This window comes from Gossypium hirsutum, chromosome D07, assembly GCF_007990345.1.
Source record: "Gossypium hirsutum isolate 1008001.06 chromosome D07, Gossypium_hirsutum_v2.1, whole genome shotgun sequence".
In the NCBI taxonomy this organism is placed as follows: domain Eukaryota; kingdom Viridiplantae; phylum Streptophyta; class Magnoliopsida; order Malvales; family Malvaceae; genus Gossypium; species Gossypium hirsutum.
Genome location: NC_053443.1, coordinates 11,176,233 through 11,199,748, shown reverse-complemented (window position 1 = coordinate 11,199,748; position 23,516 = coordinate 11,176,233). Strand labels below are relative to the sequence as shown.

The 23,516-nt window shown below is 34.0% G+C and overlaps 2 protein-coding genes across 2 annotated transcripts; both read left to right on the top strand.

Annotated features, from left to right (window-relative positions):
• Window positions 1–1,670: 1,670 nt before the first annotated feature.
• On the top strand, window positions 1,671–7,924 carry LOC107956002 (mitogen-activated protein kinase kinase kinase YODA). Its single transcript, XM_016891762.1, has 2 exons — window positions 1,671–1,921; window positions 7,555–7,924. The coding sequence occupies exons 1-2, from the start codon at window positions 1,671–1,673 to the stop codon at window positions 7,922–7,924; spliced, it is 621 nt and encodes a 206-aa protein (XP_016747251.1).
• A 13,596-nt stretch (window positions 7,925–21,520) lies between these two features.
• LOC107956003 (mitogen-activated protein kinase kinase kinase 20) lies at window positions 21,521–22,039 on the top strand. Its single transcript, XM_016891763.1, has one exon. The coding sequence runs from the start codon at window positions 21,521–21,523 to the stop codon at window positions 22,037–22,039; it is 519 nt and encodes a 172-aa protein (XP_016747252.1).
• The last annotated feature ends 1,477 nt before the right edge of the window (window positions 22,040–23,516 follow it).

Sequence of the window (23,516 nt, the reverse complement as noted above, 5' to 3'; positions counted from 1 at the left end):
TCAATTTTTTGAACAAAAGTGAGAGGATGCGGATGATCTTTATGATCTTTATATTTGTATTTAATATCAAACTTGATAAATAGATTTTTTTCAGAATGCATTTGGGATGCATTGTATTGTCGCAAACCTCACAATGATAAAACCAAAGCTTTGGGTCTCTTTCTTTTTTGCATATGTCACACCAATGATGAAGTGGATAGTCATTGCAATCTCCATAAATAAGTTTTAAAGGATGTTCATTGCAGTTATGTCCAGCAATTTTTGGCAATGTAATGCACCTTCTCGGTCTTTATGTTTACCGCAAGCACTGTAATGACTTTTACTTTCTGCATCATAAAAGAGGCAATGTGATTCATTTGCTTGATGCATATAACTGTGAGGAATTACGGCACATCGCAAGCAGAAGACAATGCCATCATCTGTACCTCCTTGTTTGTAGGAGAAACCACTGCAATCGTAGCCACATAACCAACATTTTAAAATACCATTTGTGAGAAGTATGAAAGGCTTTGGCGCAATCCATAGTTGAGGGTGAGTTTGGATGGGTGGTGCGTTTACCCGCGATTAGTGTAAAAATAGCGGTGGCGGTGAGATTAAATACTGTAGCGATACTGTAGCGTGAGACAAAAAGTAAGCTAAACGCACTGCACCGCACCTAATCTCCCATCCAAACCCACCCAGAGTCTTCCTCGGCAATTCAACGCAGGTTTTATGGAGAAAGAAATCACAACATGAACAATAGTAAAATGAAGAAAAGGCCGGCATCATACACCCATTACAATGCTTATTATCGTTGATCCCGTCATTGAATGTCAACCTGTGCTGATCATGACTAGAATGTATTATCTCTGCAGCTAGAACATTGCCCCCAACTTTGATTCTCGAAGAACACGGATGGTTAAGTTCTCAGATTCATAAAGTTTCTTGAATTCATTTGGATTCTCAAGCTCAGACATTGTACCAAAACTTGCCCGCAAAAGAAGTGGCACACTTGACATGGATAACGAAATCGCAATTTGGTCGAGAACAACAATAACTCCCATGCTCCGTATTTACCTTCTTATAACATATTCTGTAGTCCCATGTTTTAGAATCATCGTGGTGAATGGAGAGAAAAAAGTTGTGGGAAATGTGATGGCGGTATAGATTGATTCTAATGAAGTGAAGCTCTATTACAATTTAATAATATCCTATACCTCTTACACCGTATCTTATCTACCCAATTCTTTCATTTTAAGAAAATTACAAACAATTGTTTCAAAAAAGAAAATTTCAAACAATAATTTATCTTTACGCTAAACAAATAATATAATAAAACTATTACTTTATCCACTAGTAACCCTTTTACAAATGAAATTGGGAAAACTATCTACATTAATCATTTTATATATATAAATCGAGCTGCATAACTCTTAAGATTTTAATCCTTCATTTGCTCTAAGAAAAAATAATGGAGGCTAAAGTAATGTTCTTATGGAGTAATGAATTTAGTGAAAATTATAGCTCCTGTTTATGATTAGATTTATGTCGTAAAGTCTGCCAACGAAAAATACTCTTCTTTTCTATGTGAGGAAAAAGAAATCTTTTTAAAATTTGTCGATTGTTCCAATATTATTTAATGCTATGGTGGTTTTACGAGTGTTGAGCAATGACGAGGAGAGGTTTATAATATGTTCATTGAAAATGCTCCAGGAGGTAGTTTGTTAGACTTAATGAACACACATGGTGGTAAAATCCCAGAAATGAATGTTAACTGTTATACCCAGATGATATCAGAAGTGCTTTTGGACGTTCGTGAGAAAGGATTCATTCACTCTGATCTAAAACCAAGTAATATTTTGGCTTTCCCTCCTCAATATGGTACCGGTTTACCTACTCTAAAGATTTCTGATTTCGGATTGAAGAGACTCTTTTACCAGAAGTTTTTGTGTTTATTGATGGTGTATTTTTAGTAATTTTATAAATTAATAAATGAATCAAGATTTTAATAGTTTTTATTTATTGCAGACCGAGTTTTAGATTGGTTAGCATCGACATTGTTTGTAGTATAGGTATAAGAAGACGTAGATACAAATGCACTTGAGGAGTTATATCTAATTGTAAGTATGGCTTAAAAAAGAGAAAGTAATAATTCTTATTTATTTTTCTTTTAAGATAAACATATCTAATATATGTATTCTATAACCAAGTTTTTAATAAGAAAGCAAATATTAGCTTGTTAAAAAAGTTCAAAAGCTGCCATGTGGAAGCACAATTGATTGCCACGTGTATCAGAAAAGGAATACTTTGATTTCATTAATCCTATTTTACCCTAAGTCCAATTCATCTTGCAATCATAATGTACTGAATTAGTAGAAAGTAAAATCAATCTCTTTTAAATGTAATAATTCCCATCAGACTTCCCTTTGTCTTTCACCGTTCAACTCAACTTTCCATATTCATCACTATCAATTCCTTTTTCTCCAAACAAATCGCTCAACTTTTGCCTTTAGATCACCCCATCTTTTCTATTATCTATCAATATCTTTTAACACAAGTTGTTATTTCTGGTTACTTAGTCGTACCTCAGTCGAAACATTCATCAAAGAGGCCATGGCCTCCCAAGGTCTAAGATTTTTCAATTTCTCCATTTATAAGCTCCTCAAATATTTTTATAGTATTAAAAATAATATTAAAAAATATTTTTGATAAAAACAAATAGAAAATCTTATTGGAGAAGTCAAATTTAGGGAGTAAAAATTGGAATATGAAAAGAGACATCTTCACTCTTGGCACTCAAACTACTTTCTTCATCGTTTCTCCTTGTAGCCGTCCCCACTTGCAAGTTGCGGATATTCCATTCCCACCTTAGCCCTCCTAATGTTAATATCCGCTCCGCCCCTGAACACTGCACATAACTTAAATCAACATAATATTTACTACAAAGTTGTTAACTATTTATTTATTACTATTTATCAATCTTCTTTTAATTATGAAAATTGTCATATGTTACGGATAAATTACATAAATAAGATTATTTCTCTATATTAAAATATGTTAAGATGATACTTAAATAAACATTTAAATTTTATAAAATTAGTAAACACATTTTCAATATTTTTATGAAGTTAAAAATTATATTTTATTGTAATTATACCTTTAAAATTTAAATAAATTTAACTAATTAATAAATTTTATTTAATATAGTCATCAAATGAAGAAATCATATCAGGAATATTAAAATTTTCATTACGTCAAAGACAAAATATTAATATTTTACAAATATTAGTAATCAAATTTCATTTTCTTTTATAACTTTGAAGAACTAAAAAAAAACATTTAAAAGAAAATCATAAAACCATGTGGAACAGTGGAAGTCCAACTGACATGTTGAATATTGTGATAATCGAAAGATGCTATGGTGTTATGTAATTTAATTATGAATGAATAACAGTTAAAATTTTTAATATTATTGACTTTGTTGCTTAAATTGACATTTTAATATTTGATGGACAAATCAAAGCTCTCAAAAAGTGAACTAATAAAATTTGTAATTTACATATTTATTATCAATTCTATAGTGCTATTTTATTACAATCATTATTATTCATTTTGCAGTATTCGCAATTATTAGTTTTTTTAATAACACAATCATTAGTTTTTAATTATGAAATTTATTATTTTCTCCTATTTTGATTAATTGCTAATTACAAAAAAAAATCAATATTATTTTTGAAAATGCCCGAGCTTTGTCAAAATGAAATTCAAATAATTCCAATCAACACGATCCTAAGTTTTACTAATGTCAATATTAAACTTTATTAATGCAGTGAATTAGTTCAAACACCACTATAATAAGACATCTAGGGATGGAGGAATAATTTTCTTCAATCGGTTAGCCAAAACTTTAACTAAAATTTTATAATTTTATAAATAACATTATAAAGCGCAATAAGCGGTATAAGAGAATCATTAATCAACACAGGCAACTCACATGTATTAAAATGCTTTCATGCTGGTTTAGTAAAAGAATAAAAATCATTAATTACAGAGAAGATAATTTCATATTTTTCATTGAGAAACAATCTAAGTGATAAAAATTTATTAATTAATAAAATCATAATTATATTTTGTAAATATTTAATTTGTAAAAGTTAAATTTGTTTCATAATCAAAGTTAGACTATATAATTTATGACGGTTCACATATGTTTAACGCTTTTTCAATTAATTGATTACTTGAATAGTTTTAATACTAGATGAATAATTACGTGTCTTTTTAAAAATGTTATTATTTAGAAAAGACATCTATTGGAAGATTCCTCTACGAAGAGACATGAAAATTCCTATAAATAGGAATGAAATTTCATTTGAAAATGACACCAACAAGTTCTAAACATTATTTCTATATATCCTTCCTCCATTTCTAATATTATTAGATTATTCTATAAAGTATTAATGCAAAAATTCTTTATAGAACTTGAGTTTCTTGTTATACATTGCAAAGTGCTTAGTGAACTATTCTCGTTAGTGCAAAACTCAAATAGTCATCAGCTTCTTTGTATCATCGAGATTAATTTGTTTGAAACTCTTGCACACCGAATATAGGTGGGGTGAATAAAATCTTAGAGATAGTGACTTAATACACGCTTTGGAGCCTTGTCCTATTTCTTCATTTTCTGTTCAAATTTCGTTCGTGTTCGAGATTTTCCTCACCGGAGCTTTGTACTAACAATTTTAAAGTTCTATTTTCATTATGACTACTACAACACATGAAAGTGGAACACTAAGGGAGTTGGCTTCCAACTTTGTCAAGCTTGATTGGTTTGACGGTGGTAGAAAAAGATGCACTTCTTGTTATCAACTTTGAAGATTGCCTATGTTTTGGATACTCTAAGACCAAAAGAGAATGAAAATGAATCTATTGCTGCAACCCGAGAAAGGAAAAAATAGGACAATGCTGATTTCATGTGCATGGGCCACATATTGAATGGCTTATCCGATGGTTTGTTTGACACCTACAAGAACGAGGTCACTGTTAAGGAATTATGGGACAAATTGGAAATAAGATGCATGACCTAAAATGCTACAAGAAAATTCTTGTTAATTGTTTCAATAATTATCAAATTATTGATGGTTGTTCTGTTATTGAACAATTTCGTGATATTGAAAAAATGTTGAATCAATTTAAGCAATATGATATGAAAATGGATGAAATGATTGTTGTATTCTCCATTATAGATAAACTTCCTCCATCTTGGAAAGACTTTAAAAGAAGTCTAAAACATAAGAAAGATGATATATCTCTTTAGGCTTTGGCAAATCATCTTCATATTGAAGAAGAATATCAAAAGCAACATCAAAACTTAAAATTTGAAATTGCAAAAGTGCATGTTACGGAGGAAGTACAAACTACTAAACCATCCAAGAGAAATTTCAAATAGACTGATAGAGCACCTAAGTTCAAAAAGAAACAAAAGGGTTCATGCTATCGTTATGGTAAGCTGGAACATTTTAAGAATGAATATCGATCTTTAAAAAATAAATCATCTTCAAAGGTTGATAATATGAAAAGTTCGTTGCCATGATTTCTAAAATTAATATGGTACAAGATGATAATGCATGGTGGATTGATACTGGAGCAACCAAACATGTGTGCAAAGACAAAAGCATGTTCACAAAGTTTACACAATGTGAAAATGGCAATATCTTGTACATAAGAAATTTTTCCACTGTAGCAATCAAAGGCAAAGGTCTGTTGAACTACAATTCACTTCTGGAAATATTTTAACCTTGAAAGATGTATATTATGTACAAAAGTTAGGAATAATTTAGTTTTTGGAAGTCTGTTAAATAAGTTTGGTTTCAAACTTGTTTTTGAGGCAGATAAGTTTATTCTATCTAAGGGAGGAATTTTTGTTGGGGAAAGGGTATACGTATGAGGGCATGTTCAAACTCAAAATTATAATAAGAATAAAAAATACTATTTCTATTTAGATGGTTGAATCTTCTAAAATTGAATGACATGAATAAATTAGATTTAATTTCTATTTTTAATAATAATATTAAAAATGCAATACATGTATGTTGACTAAAATTATAAGAAACCATTTCCCTAAAGTTAAAAGGAAAACAAAGTTGCTTGATTTGATACATAGTGATTTATGTGACATGCATAATAATCCTACATTAGATGGAAAGAAGTATTTTGTTACTTTTATTGATGATTATTCTAGATATTGATATGTACATTTATTGTATTCAAAAGATGAAACGCTTGATAAATTTAAAATTTATAAATCTAAAGTTGAACTTCAGTGTGAATCATTTATCAAGTGCTTAAGACTGGATAGAGGTGGAGAATATTATAATCCAAGCTATTTTGAATCCACTGGGATTATCCATCAAGTTTCAACCCCTTACACACCATAACAAAACAATTAGCTGAAAAGAAAAATAGAGTTTTGACTGAAATGATAAATTCAATGTTATTATATTCAGGTCTTGGACAATGTTTTTGGGGAGAAGCTGTTCTAATGGCTTGTCATATATTGAATAGAGTTTCTAATAAAGAAACTAAAATAACCCCCTATGAACAATGGAAGAAAAGAAAACCAAGCCTTAATTATTTGAAAGTTTAAGGATGTAGAGCTATTGTCAAAGTTCCAACATATAGATTCATGGTAGTTGAACTAAATATTCAATTTAAATTAATATTGTTATTGAATCAAGAGATGCTATTTTTTATGAAAATAGATTTAATTCTATTTTAAGACAATTATAGTCACAACAATTGATTCATTCTTCAAATGAGAATGATATTATATTGGAACAAGTTGATAATAATGATGAATCTTGCCAGAATTAAGAGAAAATAAAAGGATTAAAAAGGCTAAAGATTATGAACCAGATTTTATTGTGTTCCTTGTAAAAGGAAAATGTGAAAGTATATGCAATATGATACCTTATTGTTATAATACAGAGCCAATTAAATCTCAAAACCCTACTTTTTAGACAGAAACAATAAGTTAACAACTTTTGAATTACTAAAATTTTATTAAAATGCTTTTTAGTAAAAGAATGTAAGATATAATAATCAGTTTTGTTTTAAATTAATAAAATTTCTATTAATTAGAGAGAATAAAATTTCATATTTTCCATTAGGAAATTGTTACATGAATAAACAATCTAAGTGATAAAAAATTATTAATTAATAAAAGAATTATTAGATTGTTCTTGGAAATTGGGAATTCTAAGTGATAAAGTTGGGAATTCTATGCACTACTCCATAAGTACCCTTTCCCAGAACCTTGATCTTCATTACTTAGATTGTTCTCTAAACCCTAATTTGTTCTAAGAAAAATGAATGGAGCTTAAAGTAATGAAGATCAAGGTTCTTGGAAGGGGTACTTCTGGAGTAGTGCATTTAGTGAAAATCGTAGCTCCTATTTATAATCAAATTTATGCTGTCAAATCAGTCAACGAAAGTTACTATTCTTTTCTAAGTAAGGAAAAAAATCCTTCTAAAGTTTGTCGGTTGTCCCAATATTATTCAATGTTATTGTGGTTTTACGAGTGCTGAGCAAGGACGAGGAGAAGTTTACAATTTGTTCCTTGAATATGCTCCAGGAGGCAGTTTGTTAGACATGATGAACAAGTATGGTGGTAAAATCCCAGAAAGGGATGTTAACTGTTATACCCAAATGATATTGGAAGGACTTTTGGATGTTCATGAGAAAGGATTCATTCACTCTGATCGAAAACTAGGTAATATTCTGGCTTTCCCTCCTCAACATGGTACCCATTTACCTACTCTAAAGATTGCCGATTTCAGGTTAGCTAAACAACAAGGGGTAAAAGATACAAGGTTTGGGTTTCGAGGTACAATGTATTACATGTCTCCTGAATCGGTTGTTGGGAAAGTTAGTGGTGCATTGGATATATAGTCGTTGGGTTGCATTGTGGTTGAAATGATTACAGGGAGATCGCCATGGGACACTCATGATCGAGATGATTTAAGAGACAAGCTATTGATGGGAGAATCACCCAACATACTGGAGGACATGTCAAAGCTAGGAAAGAGTTTCTTGAGAGAATGTTTTACTATCAATCCAAACAAAAGGTGGAATGCTAGCAAGCTATTATGTCATCCGTATCTTCTTCTATCAGAGCACATGCTTCCCAAAGATAACCAACAATCTTTACCCTACTTTCAACAACAAAAAGTACTAGAGTCTCAAAATATTCCACCGTTACTAGGTTTTAACATTCCTAATAAAATCTAGTTGAAAAAGACAAAAATTTTGGAAGAACAAAGGTTAAGGTAAATGATTAGTTGCAGGAAGAGCATAAAAAAGCTAATGGATACCGGTGTGTTTACTTCCATTTAGAAATTAATATGGAAATTTCTTTGAATTATCTTATGATGTAATCAATTGTCCATCAATTCAAAACTATATATGATCTACATGAATTATAATTTTATTCCTTACCCATGTATATGTTTTGATTTTTGGTATTTTTCCTAGCCTTTTTCATTTTTATCGTTTTTTCTTTGTATTAATTCAAGAAAGTAATAAATTATAAATTTAAAATATATTAAAGCACGTATTAGAAATTAGAAATAATAAAAGAATGTAAAGAATAAAAAAATTATTAGTTTGTCAAAATTTTCTTTTATAATGATAATTTAGGAGCATATAGAGAAAGGGTTGTTGTGGGGGACATTGAGAACGTGGGTCTGGTAATTGCGGCATAAGTAGGCACGAGGTCTAGAATCTAATGGAAACCTAACCATCGGCTTTCAAAAGGGAAAGCTAATGGTGTTTGGAGGCCTCGCTGCCATTGAAAATGCAAAGCTGCTGATTGCTCCAAGAAAACGTCACAAAGTTCATATGAAAATGGGAGAGAAAAAAAAAAGAGGTTTCTTGATTGCAGGAGCCTTACCACTTACTGTTTTTGTTTTGGGGGGTTTTATCACAAGTGTAATATAGGTCTTAGTATTGTTAGTTAAAGTGGGGGTTTTATCTCCAATGATGACATTGCAATCTCCACAAACGAGTTTAAAAGGATGTTTGTCACAGTTATTGGTAATGTTACACACCGCACATCAAAGCAAAATTGCCATCATTGTATCTGTAGATGACATTTCTGTCACTACCACAAGCATTGCAATGACTTTTAATGTTTTCTTTAAAGAAGAGGAAATGTGGTTCCTTTTCTTGATATGTAAAACTATGAGGAAGTACAACACATCGAATGCAGAGGACCAATGGGCCATAATCGATACCTTTTTATCTGTAGGAGAAAGCACTGCAATCTTGGAGACACTGATAGCATTTAAATATACTATATGTGAGAAGCATGCAGTGGAATGGGAATAACCATACCCAAGTCTTCCTTGGCAGTTCAGCATAAGCTTTGTGGAGAAAGAAATCACAACATGAATAATAGTAAAATGAAGAAAATATGGACAGCATACACCTATTGCAATATTTATTATCCTTCATCTCCTTACTGGACGTCAAGTTGTGTTGATCATGACCAGAATGTTTTATATCTCTAGTAATAACATCGCCCCCAACCTTTATTTCGAAGAACAAGAATGATTAAATTTCCAGATTCATTAGGTTCCTCGATTTCATCTAGATTTTCAACCTCGATTACATTGTACTAATACTTGTTCCTCTCAGAAGTGGTGCACTTGACATGGATAATGAAATCACAATCCGACAGAGACCAACACTAACACTCGTGCTCTATACTTAAAACTTTTTATAACACATTCTATCATTGCGTTGAATGGAAAGTAAAAAGCTGTGAGAAATGGGATGGGGTGCAGGTTGAGTCTAATGAAGCGAGGCAACAAAATGCAAACTGTAAAAATAAAAACGTTGGTAATGAAAATATATTGCAAAGAAAAGAGAAATAAAAAAACACACAGATTTTTACGTGGAGACCCTTTCGGGAAAAAACCACGGGTAGAGGAGAAGAAAATTCACTATGTCGAATTCGAATGATTACAAGAGGAGTTTCGACTACATCTATTTATAGGTTGAAAAAACCTAATTCTAATCAAAGTCAAATATATTATGCTAATAAATACTAAATATATTATACTCATAAATACTAAATCTTCTATAAAGAAGATATATTTTGTTTAACTTGACTTGCAAGCAATCTCTTAGAATTTGGGTCACACAACTCTAACAATCTCCACCTTGACACGAATTCTCAATGAACAAGTTATCCACCTCTTCCATAAAACCCCTTAAGGGTTTAACTTCAACAATGAACACCAACCAAGTTTGAGCAATGCTCAAACTTGGTTATAGGAAGTGACTTAGTCATCACATCTGCAAGATTTTCATGAGTACTAATTTTGCTCACAACAATATCACCACGAGCAATAATATCACGAACAAAATAATACCGAACATCAATGTGTTTTGTTTTCTCATGAAACATTTGATCTTTTGTAAGGAAGATGACACTCTAACTGTTACAAAATACTATACTGATTTGAAGGTCTTTATTGAGTTCACTAAAGAGTTCCTTCAACCAAATAGCTTCTTTACAAGCCTCAGTAATCGCCATGTACTCAACTTCAGTGGTAGACAAAGTGACTGTAATTTGCAAAATGGCTTTCCAACTGATTGCACGACCTCCGATTGTAAATACATAACCTGTGAGAGATCTTCTTCTATAAAGGTCTCTAGCAAAATCAACATCAACATACCTAATGACTCAATCTCTAGTTCTTCCAAACTGTAAGCAAACATCAATAGTACCTCGTAAGTATCTTAAAATCCACTGAACTACTTTCTAATGTTCTTTATCGAGATTCGCCATGTATCTACTAATTGCACTAACACGCTTAGCACTCTGCATATTGAACCTGCATAGAACTTTTTTAATGTACCCGTTTTGACTTAGGTACAATTTTCTTGCTTTTCTATCTCTGAGGATCTCCATACCAAGTATCTTCTTTGCTGGTCTCAAATCTTTCATATCAAATTCTTCACTTAGTCGGGCTTTAACCTTTCTTAACTCTCCTTTATCTTTTGCTGCTATCAACATGTCATCAACATAAAGGAGTAGATACACAAAAAAACCATTACTATTTTTCTTAAAGTAAACACAACTGTCAAAACTACTTCTTTTGAAATCATGAGAAATCATAAAGGAATCAAACCTCTTGTACCACTGTCTTGGTGATTGTTTCAAACCTTAAAGGGACTTTTTAGCAAGCAAACATAGTCTTCTTTTTTTTAGACTGTAAAACCCTCTATTTGTTGCATGTAAATATCCTTCTCAAATTCTCCATGAAAAAATGCAATTTTTACATCTAACTGCTCAAGCTCCAAATCATGCATAACCATAATACCAAACAAAGCTTGAATCAAACTATGCTTCACAACTAGGGACAACACATCTGTGAAGTCCACTCTTGGAATTTGACTGTAACCCTTTACAACAAGCCTGCTTTATATCTGGGTTCTTCAACTCTTGGAACCCCTTCTCTCTTTTTAAACACCCATTTACAACGAATAACCTTTTTACCTTTAGGAAGTTTCAAAAGATCCCATGTTCTGTTTTTGTGGAGTGATTCCATCTCCTCTTGCATAACAATCATCCACTTTTTTGAGTCTTCACAGCTAACTGCCTCAGAATAATTAGATGGCTCTTGGTTTGCATCTATATCTTCAGCCACATTTAAAGCATAAGCAACTAGATCAGCCTCGGCATACTTTTTTGGAGGTTTAATTTCTTTTCTAATTCTATTTTTGGCGATAGAGTATTGTGGTAAAGAAGTAACTCTATTCTAAATTTTTGTACTGGCTTTAGGAGTCGACTCTGTTGTAGATTCTGAATTAATCTGATGCTCCACCTACTTTTGATTTTCTTTATTGGAAGAGTCTTTAAGAGATAAATTAGATAGCATAGCAATTTCATCAAAAACAACATCTCTGCTAACCACAACTTTTCTATTTTTAGAACACCACAACTTATACCTTTTTACACCAGTTTTATAACCAAGAAAAACACATTTAATGGATTTCGATTCCAATTTTCCATTATTAACATAAGTATCCGCAAGACACCCAAATATCTTTAAATTAGAATAGTCAGCAAGATTACCAAACCATACCTCTTGTGGAGTCTTTTTCTCAGTGGCAACAGATGAGATCAGTTGATCAAAAAACATGTAGTAGAGGCTGCTTCAGCCTAAAATGACTTCGGTAAGTTAGCATTCGACAACATACATCAAACTTTCTCCATGATCGTCTATTCATTCGTTCTGCAACGCCTTTTTGTCGTTAAGTATGACAAACTGTCAAGTGTCTCATGATCCCTTCTAACTTGCATAGTTCATTAAACTCATCAGAACATAACTCTAAGCCATTGTCTGTGTGAAGGTGTTTTATTTGTTTTCCCGTATGCTTTTCAATCATAGTTTTCCAAGACTTAAATGAGGAAAACACATCGCTTTTCTGCTACAGGAAGAACACCCAAACTTTTCTGGAAAAATCATCAATAAAAGTTAGCATATAATTAGCTCCACCTCTCGAAGGCACTTTGGATGGCCCCATAGATCAGAATGAATATACTCTAACGTTCCCTTTGTGTTATGGATTCCTTTGGTGGATCGAACTCTCTTTTGCTTCTCAAAAACGCAGTGCTCACAGTACTTTAGTTTGCAAATTCCTTACCCATCAAGAAGTCCTCTTTTGCTCAATTCTGCTATGTCATTCTCACTCATATGCCCTAGGCACATATGCCAAAGTTTAGTAATATCATCATCTAACAAGGAAGAGGAAGCGACAGTTGCATCACCAGTAACAGTAGAACCCTGCAAAACATATAACTTGGCAGCCTTTCTCTACCCTTTCATCACAACGAGGGAACCTTTGGAAATATTTAAAACCCCACTTTCAGCTGTGTATCTGTACCCTTTTGAATGAAGAGTACTCAACGAAATTAAATTTTTCTTCAATTCTGGAACATGTCACACACTACTAAGTGTTCTAACAACTCCATCAAACATCTTAACTTTAATCATTCCAGCACCTGTAATTTTACACGAAACATTATTTCCCATCAAAACAGCACCTTCAGACACTATTTCGTAAGTTGTAAACAATGAGACCCTCTCTCTTAGAGTCGGATTTAACTACAAGATGCTTCATTTTATCATACGAGGTCAAAAAATCATAAATCTCATCAATTGTGAGAGACTAGCGGCTATATAAAATCGTGTCTCTAAAGGTTGAATAAGAAGGGGACAACGAACAAAGTAGCATCAACCCTAGATCTTCCTTATCATACTGAACCTCTATGACCTCCAAGTTTAAAAGAATTTCTTTAAACGCTTTTAAGTGTTTGTGCACAAACGTACCTTCCTCCAACCAATGAGTATAAAGACGCTGCTTCATATGCAACTTGCTGGTTAGATTTTTCGACATACATATTTGTTCCAGCCTCTTCCATAATGCAGCAGCGGTCTTGTTCTTCATCACATCCTGCAAAATTGCGTTAGACAAATGCAGATGTAATTGTGTTAACGCCTTTCGATCCTTACGCTTCTTCTCTTCATTTGTTAATGTTGAAGGCATCTTATCTATCTTTAGCAGGGCATCCTCCAGATCCATCTGCGCAAGAACTGCTTGCATCTTAATCTGCCACAACGCAAACTTGGTGTTGCGATCCAACAACGAAATTTCATACTTCAAAGACGCCATTACCGTGATCGAGATGAATAACCTGAAAGCTCTGATACCAATTTGTAAAAATAGAACGTCGGTAATGATAATATATCGCAAAGAAAGGAGAAATAAAAATAAAGAACACACAGATTTTTACGTGGAAACCCTTTCGGAAAAAAAACCACAAGCAGAGGAGAAAAAAATTTACTATGTCGAATTCGAATGATTACAAGAGGAGTTTCGACTACATCTATTTATAGGTTGAAAAAACTTAATTCTAATCAAAGTCAAATACATTATGCTAATAAATACTAAATATATTATACTCATAAATACTAAATCTTCTAGAAAGAAAATATATTTTGTTTAACTTGACTTGCAAGCAATCTCTTAGAATTTGGGTCACACAACTCTAACACAAACCTTATGAACTTGAATGTTGCATGTAGACCAAATGTATGTGATCTCAATAACAAAGTGAATTGGTGCTCATGATGTTTTTTTATCTTCAAAAACAAATGGTGGCCAAACACATTTGCTATGAAAGTCAATATTGTAAATTGAACAACAATAAAACAATATTGAGTGCTCAGTTTTGCAAAGGTTGCAAAGACGACAGTAGAGAATTATGGTTATCAATGAGAAGAAATGGATATTGATAGGCGAAATGGAGGATCTCAATGAAGTTTCCAACGTTGAAGAAAACTAGAGTTTGGGTGAAAGGCAATTTTACAAGAACAATAATATTGGGTGAAACTAGACCATGTGGAACAGTGGAAATTGCCATCTGATTTGTTGAATATTGTGATAACCAAAAGATGTAATTTAATCATCCATCAAAATTTTCAGTATCATTGACTTTGTTGCTTAAATTCACATTTTGAGAGTTAGATGGAGAAATCAAACCTCTCAAAAAAGTGAACTGATAAAATTTGTAATTTACATTTTATTAATACTATTATGATTCATTATGCATTATTCACAATTATTAGTTTTTAGTTAAGAAGCTTACTATTTTATCCTATTTTCTTTAATTTCTAATTACAAAAAAAAACCTAAATCAATATTTTTTCGAAAGGCCCGAGCTTAGTCAAAATGAAATTCAAATAATTCCAATCAACACAATCGCAAATCTTACTAATGCCGATCTTAAGAGTTACACCCACATTACCACGACCCTTATTCCGCATGTAGTGAATTAATTTAAGCACCACCATAATGTTGATAAGTTAAATTAAAAAGGGGTTGAAAAGTCAAAAATGGTGGGAGGTGCAATTGGCACCGGAAGAAAAAAAATAGTTGGCAAGTTGTTTAAAGTTGAAATGGATAATTGCAATTTTGGTCCCTAATTTTTTAGGCCATTTGCAAGTTAGTCCCTGAACTTCAACTATAAATAGGCCTAACCATTTCTCATTTCAACCATCCCAACCAATCTTTCTCTCTTAGTTTTCTCTCTTCTCCCATTTGAGAATTCTTAAGGAATTCTATTTGTTTGTAATACTTTGGAGATAATAAAGTTATCATCTGGTGTTAGTGCCCGAGGACGTAGGTATAATTTACCGAACCTCGTTAAATCTCTTGTGTTCTTTCTTGTCCTATTTTTCTTTCAATATTTGAGGGTATAATAGTAGTATTTAATTGTGCTATTAAATTACTATAGAAGGGATATTCTGTCTAAGGAAAGACTTGGTATTTAAGAGATCCATGTGATCCACCTCTCTTCCCTGGGAATTGAACTTTGTGTGATTTTTTAGTACAATAATTTACACGCTTCCGACCCTATTGGAACAACAAGTGGTATCAAGAGCCGAAGGTTAATCGTAGTATGCTCTGTGGTTGCAGTTTAAACTGATCTTCCACATCAGAAAAGATTTCCTTAGGTATATTGAAAGATTATGGAGAAAACGGTCGGTGTAGGAGCTTCAACATCGTCCATGTGGACAAGACCGACAATTGCAAATGCAAGATTGGCCGTGGAGATCTTTGATGGCACGGGCCATTTTGGTATGTGGCAAAGTGAGGTTCTAGATGCCCTTTTTCAGCAGGGTCTAGACATTGCCATTGATGAAGAGAAACCAGATGATGTACAGGAGAAAGATTGGAAGGCGATCAATCGGTTGGCATGTGGCACAATTCGATCATGCCTTTCTCGAGAGCAGAGGTATGCTTTTTCAAAGGAGACTTCTGCAAATAAGTTGTGGGTGGCACTTGAAGAAAATTTTTTGAAGAAAAACAGTCAAAATAAGCTCCACTTGAAGAAAAGACTGTTTCGCTTCACATACGTCCCAAGTACCACAATGAATGATCACATCACCAAATTTAATCAGTTAGTCACTGATTTGCTGAATATGGATGAGACATTCAAAGATGAAGATTTGGCTTTGATGCTGTTGGGGTCACTTCCTGAGGAGTTTGAGTTCCTAGAAACTACTCTACTTCATGGCAGGAGTGATATATCTTTGAGCGAAGTCTGTGCGGCCTTATACAGTTATGAACAGAGAAAGAAGGACAAACAGAAAAACTCAATCAGAGATACAGAAGCTTTAGTAGTCCGAGGTCGTTCATACACTCGGAAGAAAACTCAAAAGGGGAGATCAAAGTCAAAGTCCAGACTCAGGAAAGATGAATGTGCTTTTTGTCATGAGAAAGGCCACTGGAAGAAAAATTGTCCAAAGCTGAAGAATAAGGGAAAAGCTGCTGTAGATGCTTGTGTTGCTAAGCATGATACTAGTGACTCTGAACTATCACTGGTTGCATCATCATCGTCGTTCCATTCAGATGAGTGGATATTGGATTCGGGTTGTACCTATCATATGTCCCCTAACCGGGAGTGGTTCTCTGATTTAGTAGAACTAAATGGAGGAGTTGTTTATATGGGCAATGACAATGCCTGTAAAACTGTTGGGATAGGTTCAATCCAATTAAAGAATCAAGATGGATCAACCAGAGTTCTGACTGATGTTCGGTACGTGCCCAGTTTGAAGAAAAATCTCATCTCATTGGGAGCCTTGGAATCCAATGGTTCAATTGTTACTATGAGAGATGGGATTTTGAAAGTGACATCTGGCGCACTTGTGATATTGAAGGGCATCAGGAAAAATAACTTGTATTACTACCAAGGTAGTACAGTTATTGGAGCAGTCGCTGCAGCTTCCGGTAACAAAGACTTGGGCTCAATGCAGTTGTGGCATATGAAGTTGGGACATGCCAGCGAAAAATCCTTGCAAATTCTGGCAAAGCAAGGATTGTTGAAAGGTGCAAAGGCTTGCAAATTAAAATTTTGTGAGCACTGTGTTCTGGGAAAGCAAAAGAGAGTGAAATTCGGCACTGCTATCCATAATACAAAAGGTATTTTGGAATATATTCACTCAGATGTGTGGGGGCCTTCCAAAACACCTTCGTTGGGAGGAAAACACTACTTTGTTACTTTTGTTGATGACTTTTCCAGAAGAGTTTGGGTGTATACCATGAAAAATAAAGATGAAGTGCTTGGAGTTTTTCTTAAATGGAAAACTATGATCGAAAACCAGACTGGCAAGAAAATCAAGCGGTTTAGGACGGACAATGGAGGAGAATATAAAAGTGATCCGTTCTTCGATGTGTGCCAAGAGTATGGTATTGTTCGACACTTCACAGTTAGGGATACACCACAGCAGAATGGATTGGCAGAGCGTATGAATCGAACATTGCTGGAGAAAGTTCGATGTATGTTGTCCAATGCTCAAGCAATTTTGGGCTGAGGCTGTGACATACGCGGGCCATCTTGTTAATCGTTTGCCATCATCTGCATTAGAAAGAAAAACTCCTATGGAGGTATGGTCTGGAAAACTGGCTACAGATTATGATTCCTTACATGTGTTTAGATCCACTGCATATTACCATGTGAAGGAGTCAAAGTTAGATCCAAGGGTAAAGAAAGCTCTCTTTATGGGAATCACTTCTGGAGTGAAGGGATTTCGTCTTTGGTGCTTAAGCACAAAGAAAATGATCTGTAGCAGAGATGTTATCTTTGATGAATCTGCCACATTGAAAAAGGTAGCAGATAAAGATATTCAGACGAGCAATACTCCACAGCAGGTGGAGTGTACTCCAAAATAGGTGGAGTTTGAGCAGATGGGGATTTGCCCAGTTAATAAGTCTAATTCTCCAGCCACAATGGAGGAATTAGAGGTTGAAGAGGTTCTGACCCAAGAACCACTAAGTACACCAGAACCAGTTGCAGTTGCAAGGCCACGGAGAGAAATTCGTAAACCTGCTCGATTTACTGATATGGTGGCCTACGCCCTTCCCGTTGTTGATGATATTCCTATCACTTATCAAGAAGCAATGCAAAGCTTAGAAAGTGATAAATGGAAAAGCGCATTGGATGAAGAAATGCAGTCTCTCCGGAAGAACAATACTTGGGAGTTGGCGCAATTACCGAAAGATAAAAGGGCAATCGGATGCAAGTGGGTATTCGCAAAGAAAGATGGATCTCCTAGCAAGAAGGATATTCGCTACAAGGCAAGATTGGTAGCTAAAGGCTACGCTCAGAAGGAGGGAATTGACTACAATGATGTATTTTCCCCTGTTGTGAAGCATTCCTCCATTAGAATTTTGTTGGCCTTGGTAGCACAGTTGAATTTGGAGCTAGCTCAACTTGATGTTAAGACGGCTTTCTTGCATGGTGAGTTAGAAGAAGAGATCTATATGACTCAGCCCAAAGGATACACAGATGCTGGTGGTAGAAATTGGGTTTGTAAGCTGAACAAATCGCTATATGGATTGAAGCAATCCCCGAGGCAGTGGTACAAGCGATTTGATAGCTTTATGAGAAGGCAGAAGTACACAAGAAGCAAATATGACAATTGTGTATATTTGTAGAAGCTGCATGACGGATCTTTCATTTATCTACTCTTTTATGTTGATGATATGTTAATCGCTTCGAAGAGCCAAAATGAGATAGATAAGCTGAAGGCTCAGTTGAATCAAGAGTTCGAGATGAAAGATCTAGGTGAGGCCAAGAAGATTCTCGGCATGGAGATAAGTAGAGATAGACAGAGAGGCAAGCTTTGTTTGAATCAGAAGCAATATCTGAAAAAGGTATTACAATGTTTTGGTGTAAATGAAAACACAAAACATGTAAGTACCCCACTTGCTTCTCATTTGAAACTTAGTGCTCAATTATCTCCGAAAACTGAAGAAGAAAGAGAATATATGGCAAAAGTCCCATATGCTAATGCAGTTGGGAGTTTGATGTATGCGATGGTGTGTACGAGGCCTGACATTTCACAAGCTGTTGGAGTTGTGAGCAGGTATATGCATGATCCTGGAAAAGGACATTGGCAAGCTGTGAAATGGATTCTACGGTATCTTCGAAAAACCGTAGATGTTGGTTTAATTTTTGAACAGGATGAAGCACTTGGTCAGTTTGTAGTTGGATATGTTGATTCCGACTTTGCTGGTGATTTAGATAAACGTCGTTCAATTACGGGGTATCTGTTTACTCTTGCGAAAGCCCCAGTGAGTTGGAAGTCTACCTTACAGTCTACAGTAGCTGTGTCTACTACAGAGGCAGAATATATGGCAGTTACAGAAGCTGTTAAGGAGGCTATTTGGCTTAATGGATTATTGAAAGACTTGTGAGTTGTTCAAAGTCACATTAGCCTATATTGTGACAGTCAGAGTGCTATTCATTTAGCGAAAAATCAAGTCTATCATTCAAGAACCAAGCATATCGACGTAAGATATCACTTTGTGCGAGAAGTCTTTGAAAAAGGAAAAATTCTACTTCAGAAGATTCCGACAGCAGATAATCCCGCAGATATGATGACCAAGGTGGTAACAACAATCAAGTTTAATCATTGTTTGAACTTGATTAACATCCTGAGAATTTGAGCACCTTTAGGTGTATGGCGCTCGAGAGCGCATTTGGAGGCACTACAAAAGATAGCTTTATCGAATTTGGGGAGTTGAAGGAAGTGTGTGAAGATGTGATTATCCTAATCAAATCTTCAAGGTGGAGATTGTTGATAATTTAAATTAAAAAGGGGTTGAAAAGTCAAAAATGGTGGGAGGTGCAATTGGCACCGAAAGAAAAAAAATAGTTGGCAAGTTGTTTAAAGTTGAAAGGGATAATTGCAATTTTGGTCCCTAATTTTTTAGGCCATTTGCAAGTTAGTCCCTGAACTTCAACTATAAATAGGCCTAACCATTTCTCATTTCAACCATCCCAACCAATCTTTCTCTCTTAGTTTTCTCTCTTCTCCCATTTGAGAATTCTTAAGGAATTCTATTTGTTTGTAATACTTTGGAGATAATAAAGTTATCATCTGGTGTTAGTGCCCGAGGACGTAGGTATAATTTACCGAACCTCGTTAAATCTCTTGTGTTCTTTCTTGTCCTATTTTTCTTTCAATATTTGAGGGTATAATAGTAGTATTTAATTGTGCTATTAAATTACTATAGAAGAGATATTCTGTCTAAGGAAAGACTTGGTATTTAAGAGATCCATGTGATCCACCTCTCTTCCCTGGGAATTGAACTTTGTGTGATTTTTTAGTACAATAATTTACACGCTTCCGACCCTATTGGAACAACACATAATATTATCCGTAATAAGACGTCCAGAGGCAAAAGCCGACTGTGATGGAGAAATAATTTTCCCTAGAATCTCTTTCAATCGATTAGTCAAAACTTGAACCACAATTTTATAAATAACATTACAAAGCGCAATAGGCTGTAAATCTTTCAGAATAAGCACGATAAGAGAATCATTAATTGACATAGGAAACTCACTTGTATTAAGCCATGTACAGCACTGTAGGAAAACATCATTTGCTATATGATTGTCTAACAGTGTTGGAAAAAAGCCAGATTCATGCCATCCAGACTAAGGGCTTTATCGGATTGCATCTCTAAAATTTTTATTCGAAATTCATCAATCTAAAAAGGAGCAATCAAGAAGTCATTATCATTTGCATAAATAAAAGAATGTATATCGGAAAAAAAAAGATATCAAAATCCAATCCACAAGAATCATAGTAGGACTCAAAAGTATTGAGTAACAATATCACACATTCCCTTGGGCGTGAAAATGCTTGGTATTTGCCTCCCCATGTTTGAGCCAAAACACTTTTGAATGCGGTCTTCAGTAAACAACTTCTTAAGTCCGTAAATTACTAAATTCATATTTCAAATCTGGCAAAGAAGTGACGCCCAAATCAGTCACACGAGCAGCCTGAATATTACGTGTCACTCTATCAAAGTGCAAACCAAAATGATTCCGTAACATCTTATCCCACTGCTTCAATTGAGAGGCACAGTGAAGCACTTTACTTTGGACATCACTTTGGTCGCATCTCACCAAGATTCGACAGTTAAATCCAACCACTTATTCTCGAATCTAAAACATCTCATTTTATGTCGAGGGGTCTAAGATCTTGCGATAATTTTGAGGAGGTTGTAATCCAAACATGCATCAACAAGGTTATAGAATCTATAATACGGAAAAAGTAGAGCCCATTCCGCGTGAATAAAAGCACGATGTAACCGCTGAAGAAGGAAAGCAACCGTCCAAAATAAATTGGATACTTTTGAATTACTAGTGCTTTCATGGTGGTTTAGTAAAAGAATATAAGTTTCTTTCTAAATTAATAAAATTGTTACGTGATTAAACAATATTATTAATTAATAAAATCATAATTATATTTTGTAAATATTTAATTGGTAAAAGTTAAATTTGTTTCATAATCAAAGTATATATATATATATATAAACAAATTAAGACTACATAATTTATGATGGTTGACGCTACGGTGCTACGGTGCTGAGCAAAGACAATGAGAGGTTTACAATATGTTCCTTGAATATGCTCCAGAAGGTAGTTTGTTAGACTTGATGAACAAGTATGGTGGTAAAATCCCAGAAAGGGATGTCAACTGTTATACCCAAATGATATTGGAAGGGCTTTTGGACGTTCATGAGAAAGGATTCATTCACTCTGATCTAAAACCAAGTAATATTCTGGTTTTCACTCCTCAACATGGTACCTATTTACCTATTCTAAAGATTGCCGATTTCGGGCTAGCTAAACAACAAGGGGCAAAAGATACAAGGTCTAGGTTTCGAGGTACAAAGTATTACATGTCTCCTGAATCGATTGTCGGGGAAGTTAGTGGTGCATTAGATATATGGTCGTTGGGTTGCATCGTGGTTGAAATGATTACGAGGAGATTGCCATGGGACACTCATGACCAAGATGATTTAAGAGACAAGCTGTTAAGGGGAGAATCACCCAACATCCCTGAAGACATGTCGAAGCTAGGAAAGAGTTTCTTGAGGGAATGCTTTACTATCGATCCAAACAAAAGGTAAAATGCTAGCGAGCTACTATGTCATCCATATCTTCTTCTACCAAAGCACATGCTTCCCAAAGATCACCAACAATCTTTACCATGCTTTCAACAGCAAAAAGTATTGAAGTCTCGAAATATTCCACCACCACCGGGTTTTAACATTCCTAATAAAGTCTAGTTGAAAATGATAAAATTTTGGAAGATTAGTTCCTATCTGCAGGAAGAGCAAAGAAAAGCTAATGGACACTTGTGTGTTTACTTTTATTTAAAAATTGATATGAAAATTTCTTTGAATTATCCTATGATGTAATCAATTGTCACAAATTCTGAACTATATATGGTCGACATGGATTATAATTTTATTCCTTACCCTTGTATCCGGATTATAATTTTTTGAGGTGTTTCTCCTACCCTATTTTTATTTTTATCTTTTTTTTCTTTGCATTAATTAAATAAAGTTATAAATTACAAATTTAAAATATATTAAATCACATACAAGGGATTAGACATTAGCATTAATAAAAGAATGAAAAGAATAAAAGAGAGAAATAAAGACATAGAGGGAGAGGGAGGTTGTTGTGGGGGACATAGAGAACATGGGTCTGGCAATTGCAGCATAAGTAGACTCGATGTCTATAATCTAATGGAAACTTAACCACCGCCATTCGAAAGGGATGGCTAACGGTGTTTGGAGGCCTCGCCGCCATTGGAAATGCAAAGCTCCTGACTGCTCCAAGAAAACGTCACAAAGTTCATATGAAAATGGGAGAGAAGAAATAAAAAAGAGGTTTCTTGATTGCAGGAGCAATACCACTTACTGAATTTGTTTTGGGGGTTTTATTTTATATGTTATAATTAATGAACAAAATGATGAAACCAAGATGGCTTCTCTTCTAATTGGTAGTTTTAGGTTAAAATATGCTATAAGTCCCTCTACTCTTTAAAACTTGAAATTTAGCCCCTATACTATAAGTGCCTAGGAGTTTGGTGAGCAAAGATCTTACATGCTCAATCTAATATAGAAACAGCTTTGTTGATGCAGTGTGGCTAATGTTAAGTTTAACCAAAGATGAGTGTTGGTGAGCAAAGATTCATTTTTAACGCTTTTCCCAATTGTACCACCTTTGGACCCTTTGGTTCTATAATTTATGACTTATGGTATGGGCTTCTTTGTTATCTTAGGGAGATAGGGGGATTAGATGATAAAAAAGTTACCACCCACATCCCTAAAGTAGGGTCGGAATAGTGGCAAAATTAATTCCTAACATTTACTCATTTTGTTATTTGGGTCTTAATTTTTATTTGATTAATTTGGTCATCAATCTTCAATGGAATGGAACTGATGTGATAGTTTGCATGGCTTTCATTTGTACATTATTGATGTAAAGACATTTTTTTAAAAAAATATTAACTTTTTTAGAATTTGCTGAATTTATAAATAAATTTTTTTGAATTTTTATTGAGTAGCATAAGTTTTTGCATAGGTGCTATTAAAC

Coding starts and splice junctions, on each gene's coding strand:
- LOC107956002 (XM_016891762.1), top strand. CDS start 1,671: ATGTTCATTGAAAATGCTCCAGGAGGTAGTTTGTTAGACTTAATGAAC. Junction 1,922..7,554: donor AAGAGACTCTTTTACCAGAA/GTTTTTGTGTTT, acceptor TGGTTTTACGAG/TGCTGAGCAAGGACGAGGAG.
- LOC107956003 (XM_016891763.1), top strand. CDS start 21,521: ATGTTCCTTGAATATGCTCCAGAAGGTAGTTTGTTAGACTTGATGAAC.